Here is a 22,959-nt window from a genome sequence, read left to right as displayed (position 1 = left end):
CTGCAACCTCCACCTCCCAAGTTCAAGTGATTCTCCTGCCTCTGTCTCCAGAGTAATTTTTGTATTTTTTTTTTTAGTAGAGATGGGGTTTCACCATGTTGGCCACACTAGTGTCGAACTCCTGACCTCAGGTGATCCACCTGCCTCAGCCTCCCAAACTGCTAGGATTACAGGCATGAGACCCACTGTGCCCAGCCCTCCCTTATTTTTTATTTTGAGACAGGGTCTCACTCTGTCGCCCAGGCCGGAACATAGTCGTGCAAACACGGCTCATTGCAGCCTTGACCTCCCAGGCTCAAGCCATCCTCCCACCTCAACCTCTCAAGTAGCTGGGACTACATGTGCATACCACCACACTCAGCTAATTTTTGTATCTTTTGTAGAGGTGGGAATCTCCCTATGTTGTCCAGGCTTATCTCAAACTCCTGGGATCAAGTGATCCACTCCCACCTTACATACTAAGGAAGTTGGTTTTTGCAGAAAAATCCGCATATCCACCAATAAGGCAGACCATGAACACACATGGGGCCTCAGCTGGCTGCTCTACACCAGATCTATTTAGTAGTTACACCTGTATGCAGGTCCATAGTGCCAGGAACAGGCAGTCAGAGCCCGAGCGCCACAGTCTCTCACAACAGATACTGGCATGTCACTCTGAACAAAGCTCCTCAAACCCAACTCTGATGAGCTGAAGAGTCAGCACAGGACTCTAGAGCACACCACCTGGGTTCTAATCCTGATTTGGCTGACTCCAGCCATCGCTCCCCCTCTCCAGCCTCTGGTATCCTCTTTGAAACGAGGTTTTAGGTCCTAATGATCTCCTATGTGAACAGCCAAGCAGTTAAGAGCTTGCTTGGGCTGGGCACATAGGCTCACGCTTATAATCCCAGCACTTTGGAAGGTCAAAGTGGGAAGACTGCTTGAGCCTAGGAGATCAAGATCAGACTGGGCAATAGAGCAAGACCCCATCATTAAAAAAATAATAAGTAAAGAAAAGAAATGAGGCCGGGCATGGTGGCTCAAGCCTGTAATCCCAGCACTTTGGGAGGCCGAGACAGGCGGATCACAAGGTCAGGAGATCGAGACCATCCTGGCTGACACAGTGAAACCCTGTCTCCACTAAAAAATACAAAAGAACTAGCCAGACGAGGTGGCGGGCGCCTGTAGTCCCAGCTACTCGGGAGGCTGAGGCAGGAGAATGGCGTGAACCCGGGAGGCGGAGCTTGCAGTGAGCCGAGATCGCACCACTGAACTGCAGCCTGGGCGACAGAGTGAGACTCCGTCTCAAAAATCAAAAAAAGAGAACTTGCCTCTGTTGCGAGGAGTGTAGGGAGCTGGCAGTCTCCAGCTACAGCACCTTCCTATCGCTGCAACATTTGAGCTGAGGCCTGGCCACTTCTGCCCAACACGAGACTCCTTTCATGGGCAGTCTTTGCTCTGAAACTCCCAGAGGGTGGGTCTGTCAGAGCAGCCTCACAGTCAGAGGCTCCTGCTGGTTATTTCTGCAACCTTCCAACCTCATATGTGACATATCTACATTGTGAGCAGAAGGCTCTCCCTACTTTATCTTTCACAGGTGTCACTCCAATAATCCTCCTGCACCCCTAACACCCTCTCAGGGTCTGCTGACTACAGGAAGAGGGTCCCTAGCCAATGCTGTGTGCCCTGGGGAGGCCAGAGGAAGAGGAGCTGCTTGGGGGACAGCCACACAGGCAGGGGCCTGGAAGAGACTGGACACAGGCAGGGGTTGTGGAAGTGTGAACAGAAGCTTGTTCAAACTAGCCTAGGCCTGTTCGCCCCACTCTGCTCACCTTCAACTCCGACTTCTTCTCTAAGGCCTTGGCGATGACCCTGGCTGCTTCCACGCCCACTGTGTTGCCTTCCAGACGCAGAGCCTCCAAGCTGTCAAAGTCTTCAATCTCTTTAATCACATCTTTAGCTGCCAGGGACCGAAGAGCAGAACTTTAGGCTTTTGGAATCACAAACAGCTAAGGTAGGAGAGAGGTTGGCAACCACCCTGCCACTCAACAGTTTATGGTGCACCTACCGTGTGATGAGCCCTGGCTTACAGAGAATCAGACAGGCTCATGGTCCAGAGTACTGAGCTATGCAGATGATTTATCTGTAATGAGTGTTAAAATCAGGCATGTAGAGATGCTTGGGACGCGAGGGAAAAGAGCAACTGGTGGCTCACAGCAAAGAAAACTTTGCCAAGTGGGTGGTGTGTGTGGAGCCTCCAAAGATGGGCAATGTACCAGGTCAAGCAGAGAAACGGCACCCAAGCCAGAGAGCCAGCAGGCACGATGGCACAAAGGCCTTCATTGTTAAATGATTTATGTGGGGGGGTGTTTGCTCACTACTCTACTATTTTATTGTGACGAAACATTCCAAACCACCTAAATGTCCATCAAGAGAAGACAGAAGGCCCAGCGCAGTGGCTCACGCCTGTAATCCCAGTACTTTGGGAGGCTAAGGCAGGTGGATTGCTTGAGCTCAGGAGTTTAAGACCAGCCTGGGCAACATGGTGAAACACTGTCTCTACTAAAAATACAAAAATTAGCTGGGCGTGTTGGTGGGTGTTTGTAATCCCAACTACTTGGGAGGCTGAGGCAGGAGCATGTCTTGAACCTGGGAGGAGGAGGGTGCAGTGAGCCAAGATCGTGTCAGTGCCCTTCAGCCTGGGAGACAGAGCAAGACTCCATCTTAAAAAAAAAAAAAAAAAAGACCGGGCACGGTGACTCAAGCCTGTAATCCCAGCACTTTGGGAGGCTGAGAAGGGTGGATCACGAGGTCAGGAGATCGAGACCATCCTGGCTAACATGGTGAAACCCCGTCTCTACTAAAAAAAAACACACAAAAAAAACTAGCCAGGCGAGGTAGCGGGCGCCTTTAGGCCCAGCTACTTGGGAGGCTGAGGCAGGAGAATAGTGTAAACCCGGGAGGTGGAGCTTGCAGTGAGCTGAGATCCGGCCACTGCACTCCAGCCTGGGAGACAGAGCAAGACTTCGTCTCAAAAAAAAAAAAAAAAGTCAGGTGTGGTGGTAAACACCTGTAATCCCAGCATTTTGGGAGGCCAAGGCAGGTGGATCACAAGGTCAAGAGTTCAAAGACCAGCCTGACGAACATAGTGAAACCCCATCTTTACTAAAAATACCAAAATTAGCTGGGCATATGGCACGTGCCTGTAATCCCAGCTACTCAGGAGGCTGAGGCAGGAGAATCACCTGAATCTGGGAGGCGGAGGTTGCAGGGAGCCGAGATCACAACACTGCACTCCAACCTGGGCGACAGAGCAAGACTCTGTCTCAAGAAAAAAAAAAAAAAAAAAAAAAAAAAGGCCTGGTATGGTGGCGTGCACCTGCAGTCTCAGCTAGTTGGGAGGCTGAGGTGAGAGGATCAGCTGAGCCTGAGAAGTTGAGGCTGCAGTGAGCCATGATCATGCCATAGCACTCCAGCCAGGGGGACAGAGCAAGACATTGCCCTCTCAAAACAAAACAAACAAAAAAAAGAGACAGACAGGAAGACAGAGAGGAGGACAGAGGTTCACTGTGGCACGTTATATAAATAGTTACACCAGCACTGCTATGTAAGACACAGGTGTTTTTGACTTGGAAAAAAGTGTTATAGCAGTAAGTGAAAAATTAGGTTACTCAAGCATTTGGTCTGATCACTCTTTAAAAACGTATGCATTCACATATAAATACACATGCACACATGTGCATAAAACAAGGTCCAGAAACACAGAAACCAAATGTTACAGCAGTTCTCTCTAGCCGGTAGGATAATGGGTGATTGTGTGTTTTTCCACTACTTGGAGTAAAATGTTCTCAGTATATCAGGTTATACAACAACGTTTCAAAGATCTATAATCCCAATTAAAAACAAAATGGGTCAGGTGTGGTGGCTTACACCTGTAATCCCAGCACTTTGGGAGGCCGAGGCAGGCAGATCACCTGAGGTCAAGAGTTTGAGACCAACCTGTCCAATACGATGAAATCCTGTCTCTGACTAAAACTACAAAAATCAGCCGAGCATGCTGCCATGTGCCTGTAATCCCAGCTACTGGGGAGGCTGAGACAGAAGAATTGCTTGAACCTGGGAGGCGGAGGTTGCAGTGAGCCGAGATCAAGACATTGCGCTAAAGCCTGGGCAGCAGCAAAACTCCGTTTCAAAAACAAACAAAATAAAATGAACTCAGCTATGTACAGGGAAAAAAAAAAAAAAAAAAAAAGACTAGGCTGGGCGCAGTGGCTCACGCCTGTAATCCCAGCACTTTGGGAGGCCAAGGTAGGCAGATCATGAGGTTAGGAGTTCAAGACCAGCCTAGCCAACATGATGAAACCCCGTCTCTACTAAAAATAGAAAAATTAGCTGGGCAAGGTGGCGCATGCCTGTAATCCCAGCTGCTCGGGAGGCTGAGGCACAATTGCTTGAACCGGGACCCAGGAGGCGGAGGTAGCAGTGAGCGAGATCTTGTCACTGCACTTCAGCCTGGGCTACAGAGTGAGAGCGTCTCAATGACAAAAAAAAAAAGACTATGTGCTAGAAATAAAATGTCCTGAAATTAACAGTTGTTATATCCCTGGGGTTATATGAAAGTGAGAATATGTTTTTTCCCTGTTCTTTGAATGTTTCTGTATTCTATAATAAACCTGCATTAATCATATAATCTGAACAAAACCAACTTACATGAAGCAAAAAGCTGAGTCTGGCTGGTACAGGATGGAGTAGGGTGACATGTGGGAGGGAGAGACAGAGATGGGTATGGGAAATAAAGTTTGAACTTGACCTTCTGGTCAAGAAGGTCTTGAGAAAGGACTTACAACCTATTAGGGGTTCCCTAAGAAGTTGCCAAGGTGGGTCAAGTTTCCCTGGTTGGGCCAGAACCCAAGGATGCCTCACTGATGCAGGTACCTTCACTTCCAGATGCCAGGGGATTCAGGGTTGGTCAGTGCCAGCCAAGCCTTGGCAAGGGATGAAAAGACTTCCTGGGTGCTCTTAAGGTAAAAGTGAGGCCTCTCCCTGCCTTACTCCCCAGAGCCTTTTCACAGAGTATATTCACATATTGCCTTCACTTGGTTACCTGGGTACATCATTCCTATTCCAGATTTGCTACTTCTGAGGGACTGGGTAAGTTGGGCACCCCTGGGGACTTACAAAATGGGAGACACCACATCCAGCCTGTGCTGGGAGAGCAAAGAAGTTAACTGGATGAATTTCAGAGCCAGCCAAACTCGAGTTTTCTTTTTTTTTTTAAAGACAGTCTTGTTCTGTCACCGAGGCTGGAGTACAGTGGCCCAATCTCGGCTCACTACAACCTCCACCTCCCGGGTTCAAGCAATTCTCCTGCTTCAGCCTTCCAAGAGTAGCTGGGATTACAGATGTCCACCACCGCGCCTGGCTAATTTTTGTACTTTTAGTAAAGACAGGCTTTCTCCATGTTGGCCAGGCTGGTCTGGAACTCCTGACCTCAGGTGATCTGCTCACCTCGGCCTCCCAAAGTGCTGGGTTTATAGGCGTGAGCCCCCGCGCCCAGACAATTAAGTAAGAAAGTAATAAGGTGTAGAATATGTGTAAAATATACTCTGATCTCCAGAGTGTATATGCATATATGCTTGTTTTAACATAGAATACCTTGGAGAAGGCCAGGCACGGTGGCTCATGCCTGTAATCCCAATGTCTAATTAGAAGCACAGGAATAGGGATTTCACTGGACCTCTGTGAAAGTCCTAGCTCTGCTATTTATCAAATGTATGACCTTGGCAACTTACTTAAGTTTCCTAAATCCTTTTTTCTCATTTATAAAACAGCAACATTCCTATCTATCTCCCACAAGGGTGATGCAAGCATCAAAAGTGATAAACAAGGTCAAAGTGGGCGGATCATCTGAAGTCAAGAATTTGAGACCAGCCTGGCCAACATGGCAAAACCCAGTCTCTATTAAAAATACAAAAATAGGTCAGGCACGGTGGCTCACGCCTGTAATCCCAGCACTTTGGGAGGCTGAGGCGGGAGGACCACGAGGTCAGGAGATCAAGACCATCCCGGCTAACACAGTAAAACCCCGTCTCTACTAAAAATACAAAAAATTAGCCGGGCGTGGTGGTGGGTGCCTGTAGTCCCAGCTATTTGGGAGGCTGAGGCAGGAGAATGGTGTGAACTCAGAGGCGGAGCTTGCAGTGAGCTGAGATAGCGCCACTACACTCCAGCCTGGGTAAGAGAGTGAGACTCTGTCTCAAAAAGAAAAAAAAAAGAACACAAAAATAGGGGGCCGGGCATGGTGACTCATGCCTATAATCCCAGCATTTTGGGAGGCCGACGTGGGCAGATCATGAGGTCAGGAGATCAAGACCATCTTGGCTAACACGGTGTAACCCCATCCCTACTAAAAATACAAAAAAATTAGCCGGGCATGGTGGTGGGCGCCTGTACTCAGGAGGCTGAGGCAGGAGAAAGGCGTGAACCCGGGAGGCATAGTTTGTAGTGAGCTGAGATCGCGCCACTGCACTCCAGCCTGGGTGACAAAGCAAGACTCTGTCTCAAAAAAAAAAAAAAGAAAAAAAAAAAACAAAACTAGGCTGAAGGCCAGGCACAGTGGCTCATGCCTATAATCCCAGCACTTTGGGGGCTGAGGTGGGTGAATCACCTGAGGTCAGGAGTTCAAGACCAGCCTGTCCAACATGGTAAAACCCCATCTCTACTAAAACACAAAAAAAGAAAATTAGCTGGACATGGTGGTACACACCTGTAGTCCCAGCTACCTGCCCGGGAGGCTGAGGCATGAGAATTGCTTGAACCCAAGAAGCAGAGGTTAAAGTGAGCTGAGATCGCACCACTACACTCCAGCCTGGGCAACAGAGCAAGACTATGTCTCAAAAAAAAAAAAAAAAAAATTTGCAGGGCGTAATCGTGCGTGCCTGTAGTCCCAGTTACTTGGGAGGCTGAGGCAGGAGAATCACTTGAACCTGGGAGACAGAGGTTGCAATAAGCCAAGATCGTACCACTACACTCCAGCCTGGGTGACAGAGCGAGACTCATGTAAAAAAAAAAAAAAAAAAAAGCCGGGTACAGTGGCTCATGCCTGTAATCCTAACACTTTGGGAGGCCAAGGCAGGCAGATCACCTGAGGTCAGGAGTTCAAGAGCATCCTGACCAATATGGAAAAACCCTGTCTCTACTAAAAATACAAAAATTAACCAGGTATGGTGGCACATGCCTGTAATCCCAGCTACTCAGGAGACTGAGGCAGGAGAATCGCTTGAACCCGGGAGGGCAGAGGTTTGCAGTGAGCCGAGATCGCGCCACTGCACTCTAACTGGGTGACAGAGCCAGACACCGTCCCAAAAAATAAATAAATAAATAAAAGTGATAAACGCACAGGGAGGAAGTTTATAAATGTTAAGGCCTTATGGAGATGTTAGGAACATGCATCACCACGCTCCCAGCTATCCAAGGACTCAAGCAGCCTCTGACCTGGGGAGGAGAACAAGGCTGCCTACGCAACATGACAACCAGGCATGTCCAAACCAGTTCCCCTGGTTGGACCAGAATCCCAGGAGGCCTCACTTGACACAGGTGCCTTCATTTGCTGGTGCCAGGGGATTCAGGGTTGGTCAGTGGCAGCCAAGCCTTGACAAGGGATGAAAAGATAGGGTCTGCGCTCTGGTTCCTAGTTTTCTGTGGTTACAGTACCTGTATACACACAGACAGCCATCCCTCTCCCAGGTACATCTGGCTGCATGAACCAGCATCTCCCAAGAGGGCCCAGGTTGTCTTAATGCAGCTCCTACACAGCCTCAGCTCTGGGGAAAGCTGTACCTATTCCCAGGCCTGCCTGAGATCATGGGAGTAAAGGGCAGGGGTGGGAGAACACCAGATGTGAAGTCAGAGTCAGAGGCTGTATCTTGGGACTGGCACTAACTGTGGCCCCTCATTACCTACCATCCCCTCCTGAGAAAGAAAAGGCAGGGCACAAAGGGATGCCCACTGCAAACAGGCAAAGCACAGGGGAGCTTGCTCATGGGCAAATGATCTCTGAGCCTCATTGTTAGAAGGGGTCCAATGACACCTCACAGAGTTGCTGGGACAAATAATGGAGACAATGTAGCAGAAAGAGCCTGACAACCAGTAAGAGTTCAGTGCACTCCCTTTCCTCCCCTGGACACAGCAGTGCGCAACTTCCAGAAACTCACCATCTTCTGCAGTGTTGAGTTTGAGGCTCTTGCCCTTGAAACTCAGCTGTCCCCCGGCCACCTGAGTCTTGGCCAGTGTCTCTGCCAGCTTGGCAATGTCTTCCGAGGCCATGCTGACTATGCTGGTGGGCTCCCCTGGAGATCTGCAGACTGAAGAGGCCGAAGTTGCAATTAGAAAAAGGAGTCTCAGCCGGGCGCGGTGGCTCAAGCCTGTAATCCCAGCACTTTGGGAGGCCGAGATGGGCGGATCACGAGGTCAGGAGATCGAGACCATCCTGGCTAACACGGGGAAACCCCCGTCTCTACTAAAAAATACAAAAAACTAGCCGGGCGTGGTGGCGGCGCCTGTAGTCCCAGCTACTCGGGACTACAGGCTGAGGCAGGAGAATGGCTTAAACCCGGGAGGCAGAGCTTGCAGTGAGCTGAGATCTGGCCACTGCACTCCAGCCTGGGTGACAAAGCGAGACTTCGTCTCAAAAAAAAAAAAAAAAGAAAAAAAAGAAAAAGAAAAAGGAGTCTCCTGGGGCCCCTGGTTGGGGGGTGCAGGGTAGGACATCAGCCATCTCAGGAGTCTGACCCTACCTCCCCTGCTATGAGGACCCTAGAGCTAAACCACTGGAAGAAAGGAAAACAGCATCAGAGAACGAACAGTTCCAGAAGGTGCAGGAGGTAGTAAGAGAACAGAAAAATCATGTTTTAGCCTAGAAGGAGCTACCATCTCATTACAAGTCCTCCTCTGCCAAACTGCTGCAGCTGGGATGCCCAGCAACGCCATGTGAGCTGCCCATTTCCTGGACCCCTTCAGTGAATGGCAGTCAAGTCCCAAACCAAAGGCTGCAGAGTCTGGCCCAAGCACACACCTGCTTGAGCATCTTGGCTGCTCTCTGCGTGAGGGTCACATTCCTCAAACAGGACACAGATGGCTATGGGATCCAGATCATTCATCCCTGAGAATGCCCCACACCCACGCTGGCATGACTCTGGGGTGGAACACCGGGGTCAGCCCCACTGCACGTCTGGTTTCAACCCTGGCCGGGAGACTAGGCAGGCCATGGTGGCCTCTCAGTGTTTTCTAGATCAGAGATTGCCACATCACAACAGCTACCATCATAATAGGACAGGGACAGGGCCGCCACCCATGAAGCCCTACTATACCCAAGTTTATCAGGGGATTTGGTTGGAAATGAGGTTGATGAGCCTCACTGTTTATAAAGTCAGGAGTGCTGGTAAAAGAAGTAAAGCTGGCCAGGTGCAGTGGCTCACATCTGTAATCCCAGCACATTGGGAAGCTGTGGTGGGAAGATCTCTTGAGCCCAGCAGCTGAAGCTGGGTAACATGGCAAAATTCCATCTCCATTAAAATAAATAAATAAATAAAATTAGCGGGGGATGGTGGTGTGCACCTGTAACCCCAGCTACTGGGGAGGCTGAGGTGGGAGGATTGCTTGAGCCCAGGAGACAGAGGCTACAGTGAGCCATGATCTCACCACTGCACTCTAGCCTGGGTGACAGAGTAAAACCCTGTCTCAAAAAAATAAAATAAAAATAAAAATTAGCTGGATGTGGTGGCACGTGCCTGTAGTCAGTCTCATCTACTGGAGAGGCTGAGGCAGGAGGATCACTTGAGCCCAGGAGTTCAAAGCTACAGTAAGCTATGACTGTGCCACTGCACTCCAGCCTGGGCAACAGCGGGAGACTCTATCTCTAAAAGTAACTAAATAATTAAAGAATTTTTTTTTTTTTTTTTTTGAGACAGAGTCTCACTCAGCCACCCAGGCTAGAGCATAGTGGCACAAGACTTGGCTCACTGCAAGCTCCATCTCCTGGGTTCATGCCATTCTCCTGAATCAGCCTCCTGAGTAGCTGGGATTACAGGCACCCGCTACCATGTCCAGCTAATTTTTTTGTATTTTTAGTAGAGACGAGGTTTCACCATGTTAGCCAGGATGGTCTCGATCTCCTGACCTCGTGATCCACCCACCTCGGCCTCCCAAAGTGCTGGGATTACAGGCGTGAGCCACCTTGCCCAGCCAATAAATGAGAATTTTTAAAACAACAAGTAAACCTTTGAGACCTCCTGCGCCTGCTCATGGTACTCCAGCTTTACTTGGAGTACATGTGAGATTAAACGTCTCATGTGTACTGCCTGTCAATTGAAGCCAGCTATATTAGACAGGAACGTGGAACATCACCACATACTTGTATAGTGTTTACTTTGTGGTATGAATAAATGCATCTGTGAGATGCTCCAAAAAAAGAGGAGAAACAGCAAGTAATCAGGACAGACCAAGGAAGCAGATATGAGGGGCAGAACTAGGGGGTGCTATCCAAAAGGCCTCCTCCTACAGCCTCCTCATTCTCAGATACAGATGTGATACCCTGAATCCTGCCACCCCTAGGCTTCCTCTGGGTTCAAACTTATCACCCTGGTTTGTCTATGTCTTTATCAATAAGCATGAATTATTATTCTGGGTAAGGTGTCCACTCATTTATTCAACAAAACATTTGAGTATTACTGTGTGCTGGATATTGTTCCAGGTAACAGGAGTATAGCAGCAAAGGAAACATAAATCTTGACCTCTTGAAGCATTTGTGCTAAATGACACATTTAGTATGTGATTAAAAAAAAAATGGGAGTGGTGGCTCATGGCTGTAATCCCAGCAGTTTGGGAGACCAAGGCAGGTGGATCACAAGGTCAGGAGTTCGAGACCAGCCAGGCCAACATGGTGAAACCCCGTCTCTACTAAAAATACAAAAATTAGCTGGGCGTGGTGGTGTGTGCCTGTAATCCCAGCTACTCAGGAGGTTGAGGCAGGAGAATTGCTTAAACCCGGGAGGCAGAGGTTGCAGTGAGCCGAGATCGCGCCATTGCACTCCAGCCTGGGCGACAGAGCAAGACTCTGTCTCAGAACAAACAAACAAACAAACAACAACAACAAAAAGGCATTATTAGGAAATAGTTAAATAAAGATGTCAGGGATTGGACCATGCACACATCTGGGGGAACACGATTCCTGCAAAGGGAACAGCAAATTCAATGGCTCTTGTACGGGCAGAGGGTTGGAGGAACTGCAATAGGGCCAGTGGGGCTGAAGCAGAGAGAGAGAGGAGAAAAAGGAGTTAAGAGACGAGAGAGTTAACAAGGGGCCCAAGTCATAAAGGCCATTTGAAGAACAGTGGCTTTCGCTATAAGTGACAAGGAAAGTCACTGAAGTTTCTAGCAGAGACAGATGTCATTTGACCTATGTTTTGACAGGATCACTCTACTTGCCACACAGAGCCTGGCATTCAGAAGGTGCTCAAGAAATGACCAGTTGAAACTGCATAAATATTAACCAAGCCAGGTGAAGTGGCTCACGCCTATAATCCCAGCATTTTGGGAGGCTGAGGCGGGCAGATCACCTGAGGTTGGGAGTTCAAGACCAGCCTGTCCAACATGGTGAAACCCCGTCTTCACCAAAAATACAAAATTAACTGGGCGTAGTAGCACATACCTGTAATCCCAGCTACTCAGGAGGCTGAGGCAGGAGAATCACTTGAACCCGGGAGGCAGATGTTGGGGCAAGTCGAGATCGTGGCATTGCACTCTAGCCTGGGCAACAAGAGTGAAACTCCGTCTCAAAAAAAAAGAATTGGCCGGGCGCGGTGGCTCAAGCCTGTAATCCCAGCACTTTGGGAGGCTGAGGCGGGCGGATCACGAGGTCAGGAGATCGAGACCATCCTGGCTAACACCGTGAAACCCCGTCTCTACTAAAAAATGCAAAAAAAACTAGCCGGGCGAGGTGGCGGGCGCCTGTAGTCCCAGCTACTCGGGAGGCTGAGGCAGGAGAATGGCGTGAACCCGGGAGGCGGAGCTTGCCGTGAGCTGAGATCCGGCCACTGCACTCCAGCCCGGGCCACAGAGCGAGACTCCGTCTCAAAAAAAAAAAAAAAAAAAAAAAAGAATTAACCAGAGTCGGGTGCAATGGCTCACTCTTGTAATCCCAGCATTTCCAGAGGCTGAGGTGGGTGGATCGACTGAGCCCAGGAGTTAGAAACCAGCCTGGGTATGTGCTGAAACGGTCTCCACTAAAAATACAAAAACTAGCCAGGTGTGGTGGCGGGTGCCTGCAGTCCCAGCTACCTGAGGGGTAAGGTGGGAGGATCACTTGAGCCCTGGAGGTGGAGGCTGTAGTGTGCTGAGAGCTTGCTACTGCACTTCTGGAGACCCTGTTTCAAAAAAAAAAAAATTAACGAGAAACCAGCGCAGTGCAGTGGCTCACACCTGTAATTACAACACTTTGGGAGGCTAGGCGGTAAGATCACTTTAGACCAGGAGTTGGAGACAAGTCTGGGCAACAGAATGAGACCCTGTCCCCAAAGAAAAATTTAAAAATTAGCCAGGTGTGATGGCACCTGTAGTCCCCATGAGTTGGGAAGTTGAGGTGGGAGGATCGCATGAGCCCAGGAAGCCGAGGCTGTAGTTCAGCGGTGATGGTTCCACTACACTCAAGCCTGGGTGACAGAGGGAGAGCCTGTCTCTAAAAAGATTAAAAAAAAAAAAATTAAAGAAAAACCAACAAAAAATTAACCTGAAACCCCAGCATCTCTTGCAGTTCTGAGATGAGACAATCTGAGGGTAAAAGGTGGTGGTGAAGCCTCCAAATAGAATAGGGACAGAACTTCTCAGCTGAAAGGGGGCCTATTTCTCAGTCCAAGAGAGAGCCAGACAAAGAGATGCACTCCTCCACACACACTTTATAGACCAAGAAACTGGAGCACAGAAACGTGAATTGATTTGTCCAAGGTCAGCAAAGGGTCAGCACCAGAGCAAAAGCAAAGGGTTAATAAAGAAACATCCCCTCCCTGCTCCGCAGCAGCGTCGGCGACTTTCTGAGGTGAGATGCATGCTCCTGCAAAGCGTCAGCAGTGACTCACATCGATTCCAGGGACAGCGGCGCCAGCCCGGGCCCCCCGTCGGCGTGGGCCTGTTGGGAGGCGGCGCCGGAGGAGCGACTCGCGAATACAGGCCGCAAATGACAGGCGGGCGGCGCGGGAGACCCATCTGGAATCCCCGGCGGACTCGCACCGCCTCCGGTTGACAACGATGCTAATATGAGACGCCACTGCTAGCAGCTGCAGGCTGAGCTGCTCCGGCGAGTCAGACGCCCTTTAAGCCTCGGTTTCCCCATTTGTGAAAGGAGCCAGCGCCGCCCAACAACCCCACTCCCACTGCCACCCCGGGGCGCTCGGCCATCGAAGACTTAGTGAAGAAGGCCGAGGGGGCAGGCAGAAGGCGCACAGGGGCGCCACGCCCTCCTCGCCCCGCACCCCTCTTCCAGGCAGGTGACTGTGAAAGGAAAGGGACCCTGACTCTACCGTAAACAGGCGGCGCCGCCGCGTGGGGGTAACCGAGCACGCGCCTCCGCCCGGTGGGGCGGGGACGGATTTAGGGTCCGGGTCAGGCCGGGGTCGCCACCTCCGGGTCCAGCGGTCCAGATGTCCAGCTGGCTCGTCTGTCAGCTCTCTCGCGCTCCCGGCCTCACGCGCTTCCAGCACCACCTGCTCTCCGCACCGCCGCGGATGATGGCGGAGGAGGAGGATTTTGAAAGCCGGCAGTTTCTTTGCTTCGATTTGATTTGTTCGAGGCCCAGGCCGGCTTGCCCTCGCCCCGCACGCGCGGCCTCTCGGGTAGGGTAGTCCCGTTCCCCAGCTGGGGGCGCGACGGAGCGCGCGCCGTGAACTACCCGTCCCATGGCGCACCGCGCGCAGAGCGTCCCCGCCGCCCTCCTCTTCGCCCTCCCCTGGCGGCTTCTGGCTCTTTCTCGCAGAGACCGCAGGGCGGTGTTCAGCCGGGAGCATCCAGAGACTACAATTCCCAGAATGCTTTGCACCCAGGTCCCTCAGCTCTTCCGGAAAGGTTTTGTTCGCGTAACTTTGTTGACATAGGTACTGCTGGCTGCTGGGTCTCTTCCGCAAGACACAGGTATCCATTTGCCGAAAGAAAGTGTTCTTTTCCGTCCCATGAAACTGAAAGGGCATTCGAAGGCTTCCACATAAATATGCACAAATTACCTGATAATTAAAAAGGGGAAATAGTAACTATCGTAGAGAAACTGCAGACACCGCTTGAACGGCCACGTTAACATCAACAGCAGGACAAGCTGACATTCATCGCACGCTTTCTGTGTGATGCACTGAGAAAAACACGGCGTCACCGTCCGGTCTACAACCTTAGTCTAATCACGAGAAACCCAAGCTGAGGGACACGGTACAGAATAACTGATCTGTACCCTTCCCGAAATGTTTGTATAATGTTAGACAAAGAAAAACTGAGAAACTGTTGCCGATTACAGGAAACGAAAAAGACAACTGAATGCAATACATCGTCCTGGATCGGATCCTGGGTGGGGATTGCTATAAAGGACAATACTGAAACAGCAAAATTTGATTGTATATTAGATAATAATATTGTATCAATGTTAAATTTATTAATTTTGATTATGGTACGGGGTTATGTAAGAGACTGCCATTGTTCTTGGGGAAAAATGCTGAAATAATTAGGGACATAAAGGACATGATGTCAGCAACCTTTATGGTTAAGAAATACACATATACATAGAGAAAGCAGAGACACAAATGTGGCAAAATGTTAGTTAATCTAGTTGAAGGATATGGGAGTTCTTTGAACCTTTTTGCAACTTTTCTGCAGGTGTGAATTTAAGCATAAAAACACAAACAGCTTTTTTTTTTTTTTTTTTTTTGAGACGGAGTTTCACTCTTGTTGCCCATCTCGGCCTCCCAAAGTGTTGGGATTATAGACGAGAGAGTTCGAGACCAGCCTGGGCAACATGGTCAAACCCTGTCTCGACAAAAAATACAAAAATGAGTTGGACGTGATGGTGCATGCCTGTAGTCTCAGCTAAGGGACTGAGGCAGGAGGATCTTGAGCCTGGGAGCTTGAGGCTGCAGTGAGCCATGATCGCACCACTGCATTTCAGCCCTGGTGACAGAGCAAGACCTTGTCTCAAAAACTTAAAAAAAAAAAAAAAAGTTAAAACAGATCATGCAGGCTGGGCGTGGTGGCTCATGCCTGTAATCTCAGCACTTTGGGAGGCAGAGGCGGGCGGATAACCTGAGGTCAGGAGTTTGAGACCATCCTGACCAACATGGAGAAACCCGCCTCTACTAAAAATTCAAAATTAGCCGGACATGGTGACGCATGCCTGGAATCCCAGCTACTCAGGAGGCTGAGGCAGGAGAATTGCTTGAACCCGGGAGGCAGAGGTTGCAGTGAGCCAAGATCGTGCCATTGCACTCCAGCCTGGGCAACAGAGCAAGACTCCGTCTCAAAATAAATAAATGAATAAACAGATCATGCCATATCCTTTTACATGCAGCTCATTTAATCTTCACCACCAAAAGGGAAGTGGGCATCATTACCACCCTTCCCAGCTCAGAGATGAGAAAACTGAAGCTCTAGACAGAGGGTAACTCTCCCAGTTCTCAAAGTTCCTGAGATGTGGATCCTCTTTCCACCTTCCCTCTCCTACAAGGCCCATGTCAAATGCTACTTCATGAGTCTTTCCCTCTGGCAGGTGCCCACAGCAAGATGCAAAGCACCACAGCAATTGGCCTGGGGCTCTGGGGCTCTTGGACAGAGTTAACACTGTTCTTGGCGTTTCCTCCTCAGCCTGGGAGGGTCTGGGGAGGAGGCGCTGTATCCATCTGGGCAGCATCTTCTCTGGGCTAGGCCTGTCATAGGTGCTTGAGGTTTCCCCATTTGAACCAGATACTAGTCAGATTACCGGATGTTTGCTTAAAATGTTGCTGCACTCCAGCCTAGGCCTCATGCTATTCCTGTGCTGCTTCCAGCTAGGACTGATCAAATCAGTCTGGATTTTCCTTGGGGTGATCTGCAGGCTCCCTTTTCCAAATTTACTTCTTGAGACTTTCCTTGGTCTGCGCACAGAGACCTCCCAAAGGGAAGAGGAAGGTGGGCAGGGGAACATCTTAGCTGATGGGTCTTGGGATTTTTGGAACTGGAAGGGAATTCTTAGACACCGGAAATTCAGTGGCCTTCAAGGCCTAGGAGGTAACAGGAAGTCATGGGGCTTGGCGGGGCTTGGGGGGGCTTGGGGGGATTCGTGGGGAATTGGAGAGTGGATGTTCTGCCTGAAGGTGTTCACATTCGAAGCTAAAAATCACAAACTCAGCCTGACAGCACCCCCTAGCAATCTGGATTATGTCACTCCTGTATCCTGATTTTTTTTTTTTTTTTTTTTTGAGATGGAGTCTCGCTCTGTTGCTCAGGCTGGAGTGCAGTGGTGCGATCTCAGCTCACTGCAACCTCCGCCTCCCAGGTTCAAGCGATTCTCCTGCCTCAGCCTCCAGAGTAGCTGGGACTACAGGTACACGCCACCACGCCCAGCTAATTTTTGTACTTTTAGTAGAGACGGGGTTTCACCGTATTGATCAGAATGGTCTCAAACTCCTGACCTGGTGATCCGCCTACTCGGCCTTCCAAAGTGCTGGGATTACAGGCGTAAGCCACCGTGCCCGGCCTCCTGATTCTATCTTAAACCTCTTTACAAATGGGGAGACTGGGGTTTGAAAAGGAACAGGGGGCCGGGCGCGGTGGCTCAAGCCTGTAATCCCAGCACTTTGGGAGGCCGAGACGGGCGGATCACGAGGTCAGGAGATCGAGACCATCCTGGCTAACACTGTGAAACCCTGTCTCTACTAAAAAATACAAAAAACTGGCCGGGCGCGGTGGCTCAAGCCTGTAATCCCAGCACTTTGGGAGGCCGAGACGGGCGGATCACGAGGTCAGGAGATCAAGACCATCCTGGCTAACACGGTGAAACCCCGCCTCTACTAAAAATACAAAAACTAGCCGGGCGAGGTGGCGGCGCCTGTAGTCCCAGCTACTCGGGAGGCTGAGGCAGGAGAATGGCGTAAACCTGGGAGATGGAGCTTGCAGTGAGCTGAGATCCGGCCACTGCACTCCAGTCCAGGCGACAGAGCGAGACTCCGCCTCAAAAAAAAAAAAAAAAAAAAATACAAAAACTAGCCGGGCGAGGTGGCGGGCGCCTGTAGTCCCAGCTACTCGGGAGGCTGAGGCAGGAGAATGGCGGGAACCCGGGAGGCGGAGCTTGCAGTGAGCTGAGATCTAGCCACTGCACTCCAGCCCGAGCGACAGAGCGAGACTCCGTCTCAAAAAAAAAAAAAAAAAAAAAGGAACAGGGGGTTTGCCCAAGGGTGCCCAGCAAGGCAGGAGAATCAAGAATCATCAGTGTTTCTGGCTGGGCACGGTGGCTCATGCCTGTAATCCCAGCACTTTGGGAGGCCAAGGTGGGTGGATCATCTGAGGTCAGGAGTTCAAGACCAGCCTGGCCAACATGGTGAAACTCCGTCTCTACTAAAAATACAAAAAATTAGCTGGGCATGGTGGCGGACACCTGTAATCCCAGCTACTCGGGAGGCTGGGGCAGGAGAATCTCTTCAGCTTGAGAGGCGGAGGTTGCAGTGAGCCAAGATCACGCCATTGCACTCCAGCCTAGGCAACAAGAGCAAAATTCTGCCTCAAAAAAAAAAAAAAAAAATCACTGTTTCCAAGCAACACACTACTTATCTTCTCTCTTTATCCTTCCAGCCCTTTCTCCAGCTTTCTCTCTTTCAAGTTATAACCTGAGAGCTAGTCTGCCTGGCCCAAGAAGTGTAACCATAGCCTTTGACAAATGGATGGTGTCATCCAAAGCTATCTTGTTCCTTATTTCAACAAATGAAGAATTCAGACCCAAGTTACAGTTTGACTTACACATGAGACAAGGCTGGGCACGGTGACTCACAACCAGCTGTAATGCAAGCACTTTGGGAGGCCAAGGCAGGAAGACTGCTAGAGCCCAGGATTTGAGACCAGCCTGGGCAACATAGTGAGACCCTGTCTCTGTTAAAAACAATTAGCCAGTCATGGTGGTACATACTTGGAGTCCCAGCTACTAGGGAGGCTGATGCAAGAGGAACCTTGAGCCCAGAAGGTGGAGGTTGGTTGCAATGAGCCATGGTCAGGCCACTGCACTCCAGCCTGAATGACAGAAAAAGACCCTGTCTCAAAGAAAAAAGGAGAGAGAGAGAGAGGAAGAGAATAGAAGCCAGGTCTCTAGGGTCCTTTTCTATTATTATTATTTTTTATTTATTATTATTATATGTTTTTTGAGACGGAGTCTTGCTCTGTCGCCCAGGCTGGAGTGCAATGGCATGATCTCGGCTCACTGCATCCTCTGCCTCCTGGGTTCAAACGATTCTCCTGCCTGAGCTTCCCGAGTAGCTGGGATTACAGGTGCCTACCACCATGCCCAGCTAATTTTTGTTTTTTTAGTAGAGATGAGGTTTCACCGTGTTGGCCAGGCTGGTCTTGAACTCCTGACCTCAGGTGGTCCACCCACCTCGGCCTCCCAAAGTGCTGGGATTACAGGTGTGAGCCACCATTTCTGCCCTTCTGTGGTTGTTTTCAACATATACACTTCACTCGTGAGTGTGAGGTGAGTTTAAGGGGGAATCAGGAGAAGCAGAGTGTTCCAGGCCTTTCTCTGTTAACAGTGCAGGCTTCTTTTGTTGTTTTTGTAAAGAATGTTTCCAAGACAAAAGCAGGCTGCCTCTGATTAGTCTGGTTTACTTAACTGAGTGTTTTAAATTCCATTCTGGTGCCTGAAAACAAACTTAATTGCCAATTGTAAATGGAATAAATAATAATATTTATGTTGGATTCCTGAAAACAGACCAAGGCTGCTGACTTGCTGTTTAGTCAGATCAAAAACAAATGGCTAAAGTATGCCAGACATGTGAGGAATGTGGAGAGAAATTCCCAACACCCAATGGGGTGCTCGCCTGTGGCCCCTGGAGAGAGATGGGTCAGCCCACCTGCAGGGCAAGGCAGCCTCCCCGAGGGTCCCCTCCACTGGCGGGAGCGGGTTGGCTGCATCATCTATGAGGGACACTTGAACTACATCTTTCTCAGAGCTCAAGCCAGGGACTTCCCACTAGAGCAAACTATTTTTTTAACTTTGATAAATATCATTAAAATAATTCATTTGTTCTACAAATAGTTATCAAACATCTATGTTCCAACAGGCACTGTTCCAGCTCCTGAAAATCCAGTGATGAAAGAGATTGAAAAGGATGGTGTCTATGGAGGAGCTTACATTCTGCTCTAATATTTATGGAGGATTTCCCAGTACCAAATGGTTTCTGGCAGATTATCTTCTCTTTTAGTAATTCCTTCATTGGCTGGGCACGGTGGCTCAAGCCTGTAATCCTAGCACTTTGGGAGGCCGAGGTGGGTGGATCACGAGGTCAGGAGTTCAAGACCAACCTGACCAATATGGTCGCTACTAAAAATACAAAAAAATTAGCTGGGCATGGTGGCACGTGCCTGTGGTCCCAGCTACTTGGGAGGCCTAGGCAGGAGAATCGCTTGAACCCAGGAGGTGGAGATTGCAGTGAGCCAAGATCATGCCATAGAGTACTCCAGCCAGATTGACAGAGTGAGACTCCAATCTTAAAAAAATAATAATTCCTTTTTTTTTTTTTTTTTTGATGGAGTCTCACTCTGTCGCCCAGTCTGGGATGCAGTGGCGCAATCTTGGCTCACTGAGAGGAGGTTCTTTTGAACCTCTGCCTTCTGGGTTCAAGAGATTCTCCTGCTTCACCCTCCTGAGTAGCTGGGATTACAGGCATGTGCCACGATGTCTGGCTACTTTTTGTATTTTTTTTTATTTTACTTTTAATTTATTTTTAAATTTTTATTTGTTTATTTTTCTTTTTTTCAGACAGAGTTTCGCTCTTATTGCCCAGGCTGGAGTGCAATGGCGTGATGTCGGCTCACCGCAACCTCTGCCTCCCAGGTTCAAGTGATTCTCCTGCCTCAACCTCCTGAGTAGCTGGGATTACAGGCACGTGCCACCATGCCTGGCTAATTTTGTATTTTTAGTAGAGACGGGGTTTCTCCATGTTGGTCAGGCTGGTCTCAAACTCCTGACCTCATGACCCACCTGCCTTCGCCTCCCAAAGTGCTGGGATTACAGGCATGAGCCACCACGCCCAGCCACACCTGGCTAATTTGTTGTTGTTGTTTTGAGACCAAGTCTCGCTCTGTTGCCCAGGCTGGAGTGCAATAGCATGATCTCCGCTCACTGCAATCTCTGCTTCCCAGGTTCAAGCTATTGTCCTGTCTCAGCCTCCTAAGTAGCTGGGATTACAGGTGTGTGCCACCACACCTGGCTAATTTTTGTATTTTTAGTAGAGATGGGGTTTCAACATGTTAGTCAGGCTGGTCTCAAACTCCTGACCTCAGGTGATCCGCCCACCTTGGCCTCCCAAAGTTCTGGGATTATAGGCGTGAGCCACCATGCCCGGCCTTGGCCTCCTAAAGTGCTGGGATTATGGGCATGAGCCACCGCGCCTGCCAATTTTTTGTATTTTTTGCAGAGTTAAGGTTTTGTCATGTTGCCCAGGCTGGTCTCAAACTCCTGGGCTCAAGTGATCTGCCCACTTCGGCCTCCCAGTGTTGGGATTTTGGGTAAGCCACCATGCCCCATTGAGTACAGTACTCATATTACCCCGGTCTTAGTCACCTCAGGCTGCTATGACAAATACCATAGACTGGATGGCTTAAGCAGTAGCCATGTCACTGATCTAGGGGCTGGAAGTCCAAGACCAGGGTCCCAGCATGGTCAGGTTGTTGGTGAGGGCCACCTTTCTGGTTTATAGATGGCTGCTTTCTTGCTGTATCCTCACCTGGCAGAGAGAGAGATCATCTCCCCAGTGTCTCTTATAAGAGCACTAATTCCATTCATCAGGGCTCCATTTTCATGACCTAATTATCTCCCAAAGTCCCCACCTCCTTTTTTTTTTTTTTTTTTTTTTTGAGGCGGTGTCTCGCTCTGTCGCCCGGACTGGAGTGCAGTGGCCGGATCTCAGCTCACTGCAAGCTCCGCCTCCCGGGTTCACGCCATTCTCCTGCCTCAGCCTCCCGAGCAGCTGGGACTACAGGCGCCCGCCACCTCGCCCAGCTAGTTTTTTGTATTTTTTTAGTATAGACGGGGTTTCACCGTGTTAGCCAGGATGGTCTCGATCTCCTGACCTCGTGATCCGCCCGTCTCGGCCTCCCAAAGTGCTGGGATTACAGGCTTGAGCCACCGCGCCAGGCCCCACCTCCTAATACCATCAATTAGGGATTAGAGATTCAACGTACGAATTTTTTTTTTTTTTTTTTTTTTTTGAGATGGAGTCTCGCTGTGCCACCCAGGCTGGAGTGCAATGGCGCGATCTCAGCTCATTGCAACCTTTACTTCCCAGGTTCAAGCAATTGTCCTGCCTTAGCCTCCCAAGTAGCTGGGACTATAAGCATGTGCCACCATGCCCGGCTAATTTTTGTATTTTCAGTAGAGACGGGGTTTCACCACATTGGCCAGGCTGTTCTCAAACTCCTGACCTCAGGTGATCTGCCCGCCTTGGTCTCCCAAAGTTCTGGGATTACAGGCGTGAGCCATCACACCCGGCCCAACATACGAATTTTGATGAAACACAGACATTCAGTCCATAGCACCCCCAATTTACAATGAGGAAAAGGAAACCTAAGCCTCAAGCTTTTTGTACGTTTTCAGATCCCTTCGCTGACCCCAAATTAAGAGTCCTGCCTGAAGGGCTAGAACCTGGGACCATGCTGGAGCTATGGAGACCTGGGGCCTGGGAGTGAATGTTTGCTGGGTGAATGAATAAGCCCTGCACGTGGTTGCAACCAAGGTTGCCTTGCACTCAGGCTCTCCTCGGAGATAAGCCTGATGCAGAATGTGCTCATCGAAAAAGGGAAAACAAATGATGTACGTACCTATCAGTTCCTCAGTTAGGAGCATGAGCCTCTGACTCCCTTTCTCCAGTGAGGCAATCACATGACAGCCCCTAGATGTCCATGTCATGGTGCTGTGGTCATGCCTTATAAACGCACAAGCACGGGACTGAATCCCACCTCTGCCTCTTTCTTAGCTTTGTGACCTTGATCAAGTCACAGAACTGTTTTGTTTCTGTTCCTCTCTGAAAAAGGGTAAAAAAAAATCCCTATCTTTTTTTTTTTTTTGAGGCGGAGTCTCGCTGTGTCGCCCGGACTGGAGTGCAGTGGCCAGATCTCAGCTCACTGCAAGCTCCGCCTCCTGGGTTTCCGCCATTCTCCTGCCTCAGCCTCCCGAGTAGCTGGGACTACAGGCGCCCGCCACCTCGCCCAGCTAGTTTTTTGTATTTTTAGTAGAGACGGGGTTTCACCGTATTAGCCAGGAGGGTCTCGATCTCCTGACCTCGTGATCCGCCCGTCTCGGCCTCCCAAAGTGCTGGGATTACAGGCTTGAGCCACCGCGCCCGGCCAAAAAATCCCTATCTTACAGGTGGTTTTTTTTTTTTTTTCTGATGGAGTCTCACTCTGTTGCCCAGGCTGGAGTGCAGTGGCATGATTTCAGCTCAATGAAACCTCCGCTTCCTGGGTTCAAGTGATCCTCCTGCCTCAGCCTCCTGAGTAGCTTGGAATACAGGTGCCCACCACCACACCTGGCTACTTTTTGTGTTTTTTTGTAGAGACAGGGTTTCACTATGTTAGCCAGGCTGGTCTCGAACTCCTGACCTTAGGTGATCCACCTACCTCGGCCTCCCAAAGTGCTAGGATTTCAGATGTGAGCCACTGTGCCCAGCTACAGGGTTTTTGAGAGGGTAAAAGAATCAACAGAGGCAACGTGTTTGG

General features: G+C 49.8%; 1 protein-coding gene across 3 annotated transcripts in view; it reads right to left on the bottom strand.

Moving 5' to 3' along the window:
- Positions 1 to 14,221, bottom strand: part of RANGAP1 (Ran GTPase activating protein 1) — a 41,938-nt gene extending 27,717 nt beyond the window's left edge. The window contains exons 1-3 of one of the 3 annotated variants that reach the window (XM_033233819.1): positions 13,110 to 14,221; positions 8,193 to 8,342; positions 1,812 to 1,939 (exon numbers count right to left, since the gene is read on the bottom strand). In XM_033233819.1, coding sequence (XP_033089710.1) covers positions 1,812 to 1,939; positions 8,193 to 8,342; positions 13,110 to 13,236 — 405 coding nt within the window. In that variant the 5' untranslated portion in view covers positions 13,237 to 14,221. Of the gene's footprint in view, positions 1 to 1,811; positions 1,940 to 8,192; positions 8,343 to 9,052; positions 9,246 to 13,109 lie in introns of those variants that run through there. The other 2 variants (XM_033233821.1, XM_033233820.1) reach the window with 2 other exon arrangements.
- Between the last annotated feature and the right edge of the window lie 8,738 nt (positions 14,222 to 22,959).

The sequence above is a fragment of the Trachypithecus francoisi genome, unplaced genomic scaffold, assembly GCF_009764315.1.
Source record: "Trachypithecus francoisi isolate TF-2019V2 unplaced genomic scaffold, Tfra_2.0 Lachesis_group14, whole genome shotgun sequence".
In the NCBI taxonomy this organism is placed as follows: domain Eukaryota; kingdom Metazoa; phylum Chordata; class Mammalia; order Primates; family Cercopithecidae; genus Trachypithecus; species Trachypithecus francoisi.
This window is presented reverse-complemented; position numbering and strand designations above follow the sequence as displayed.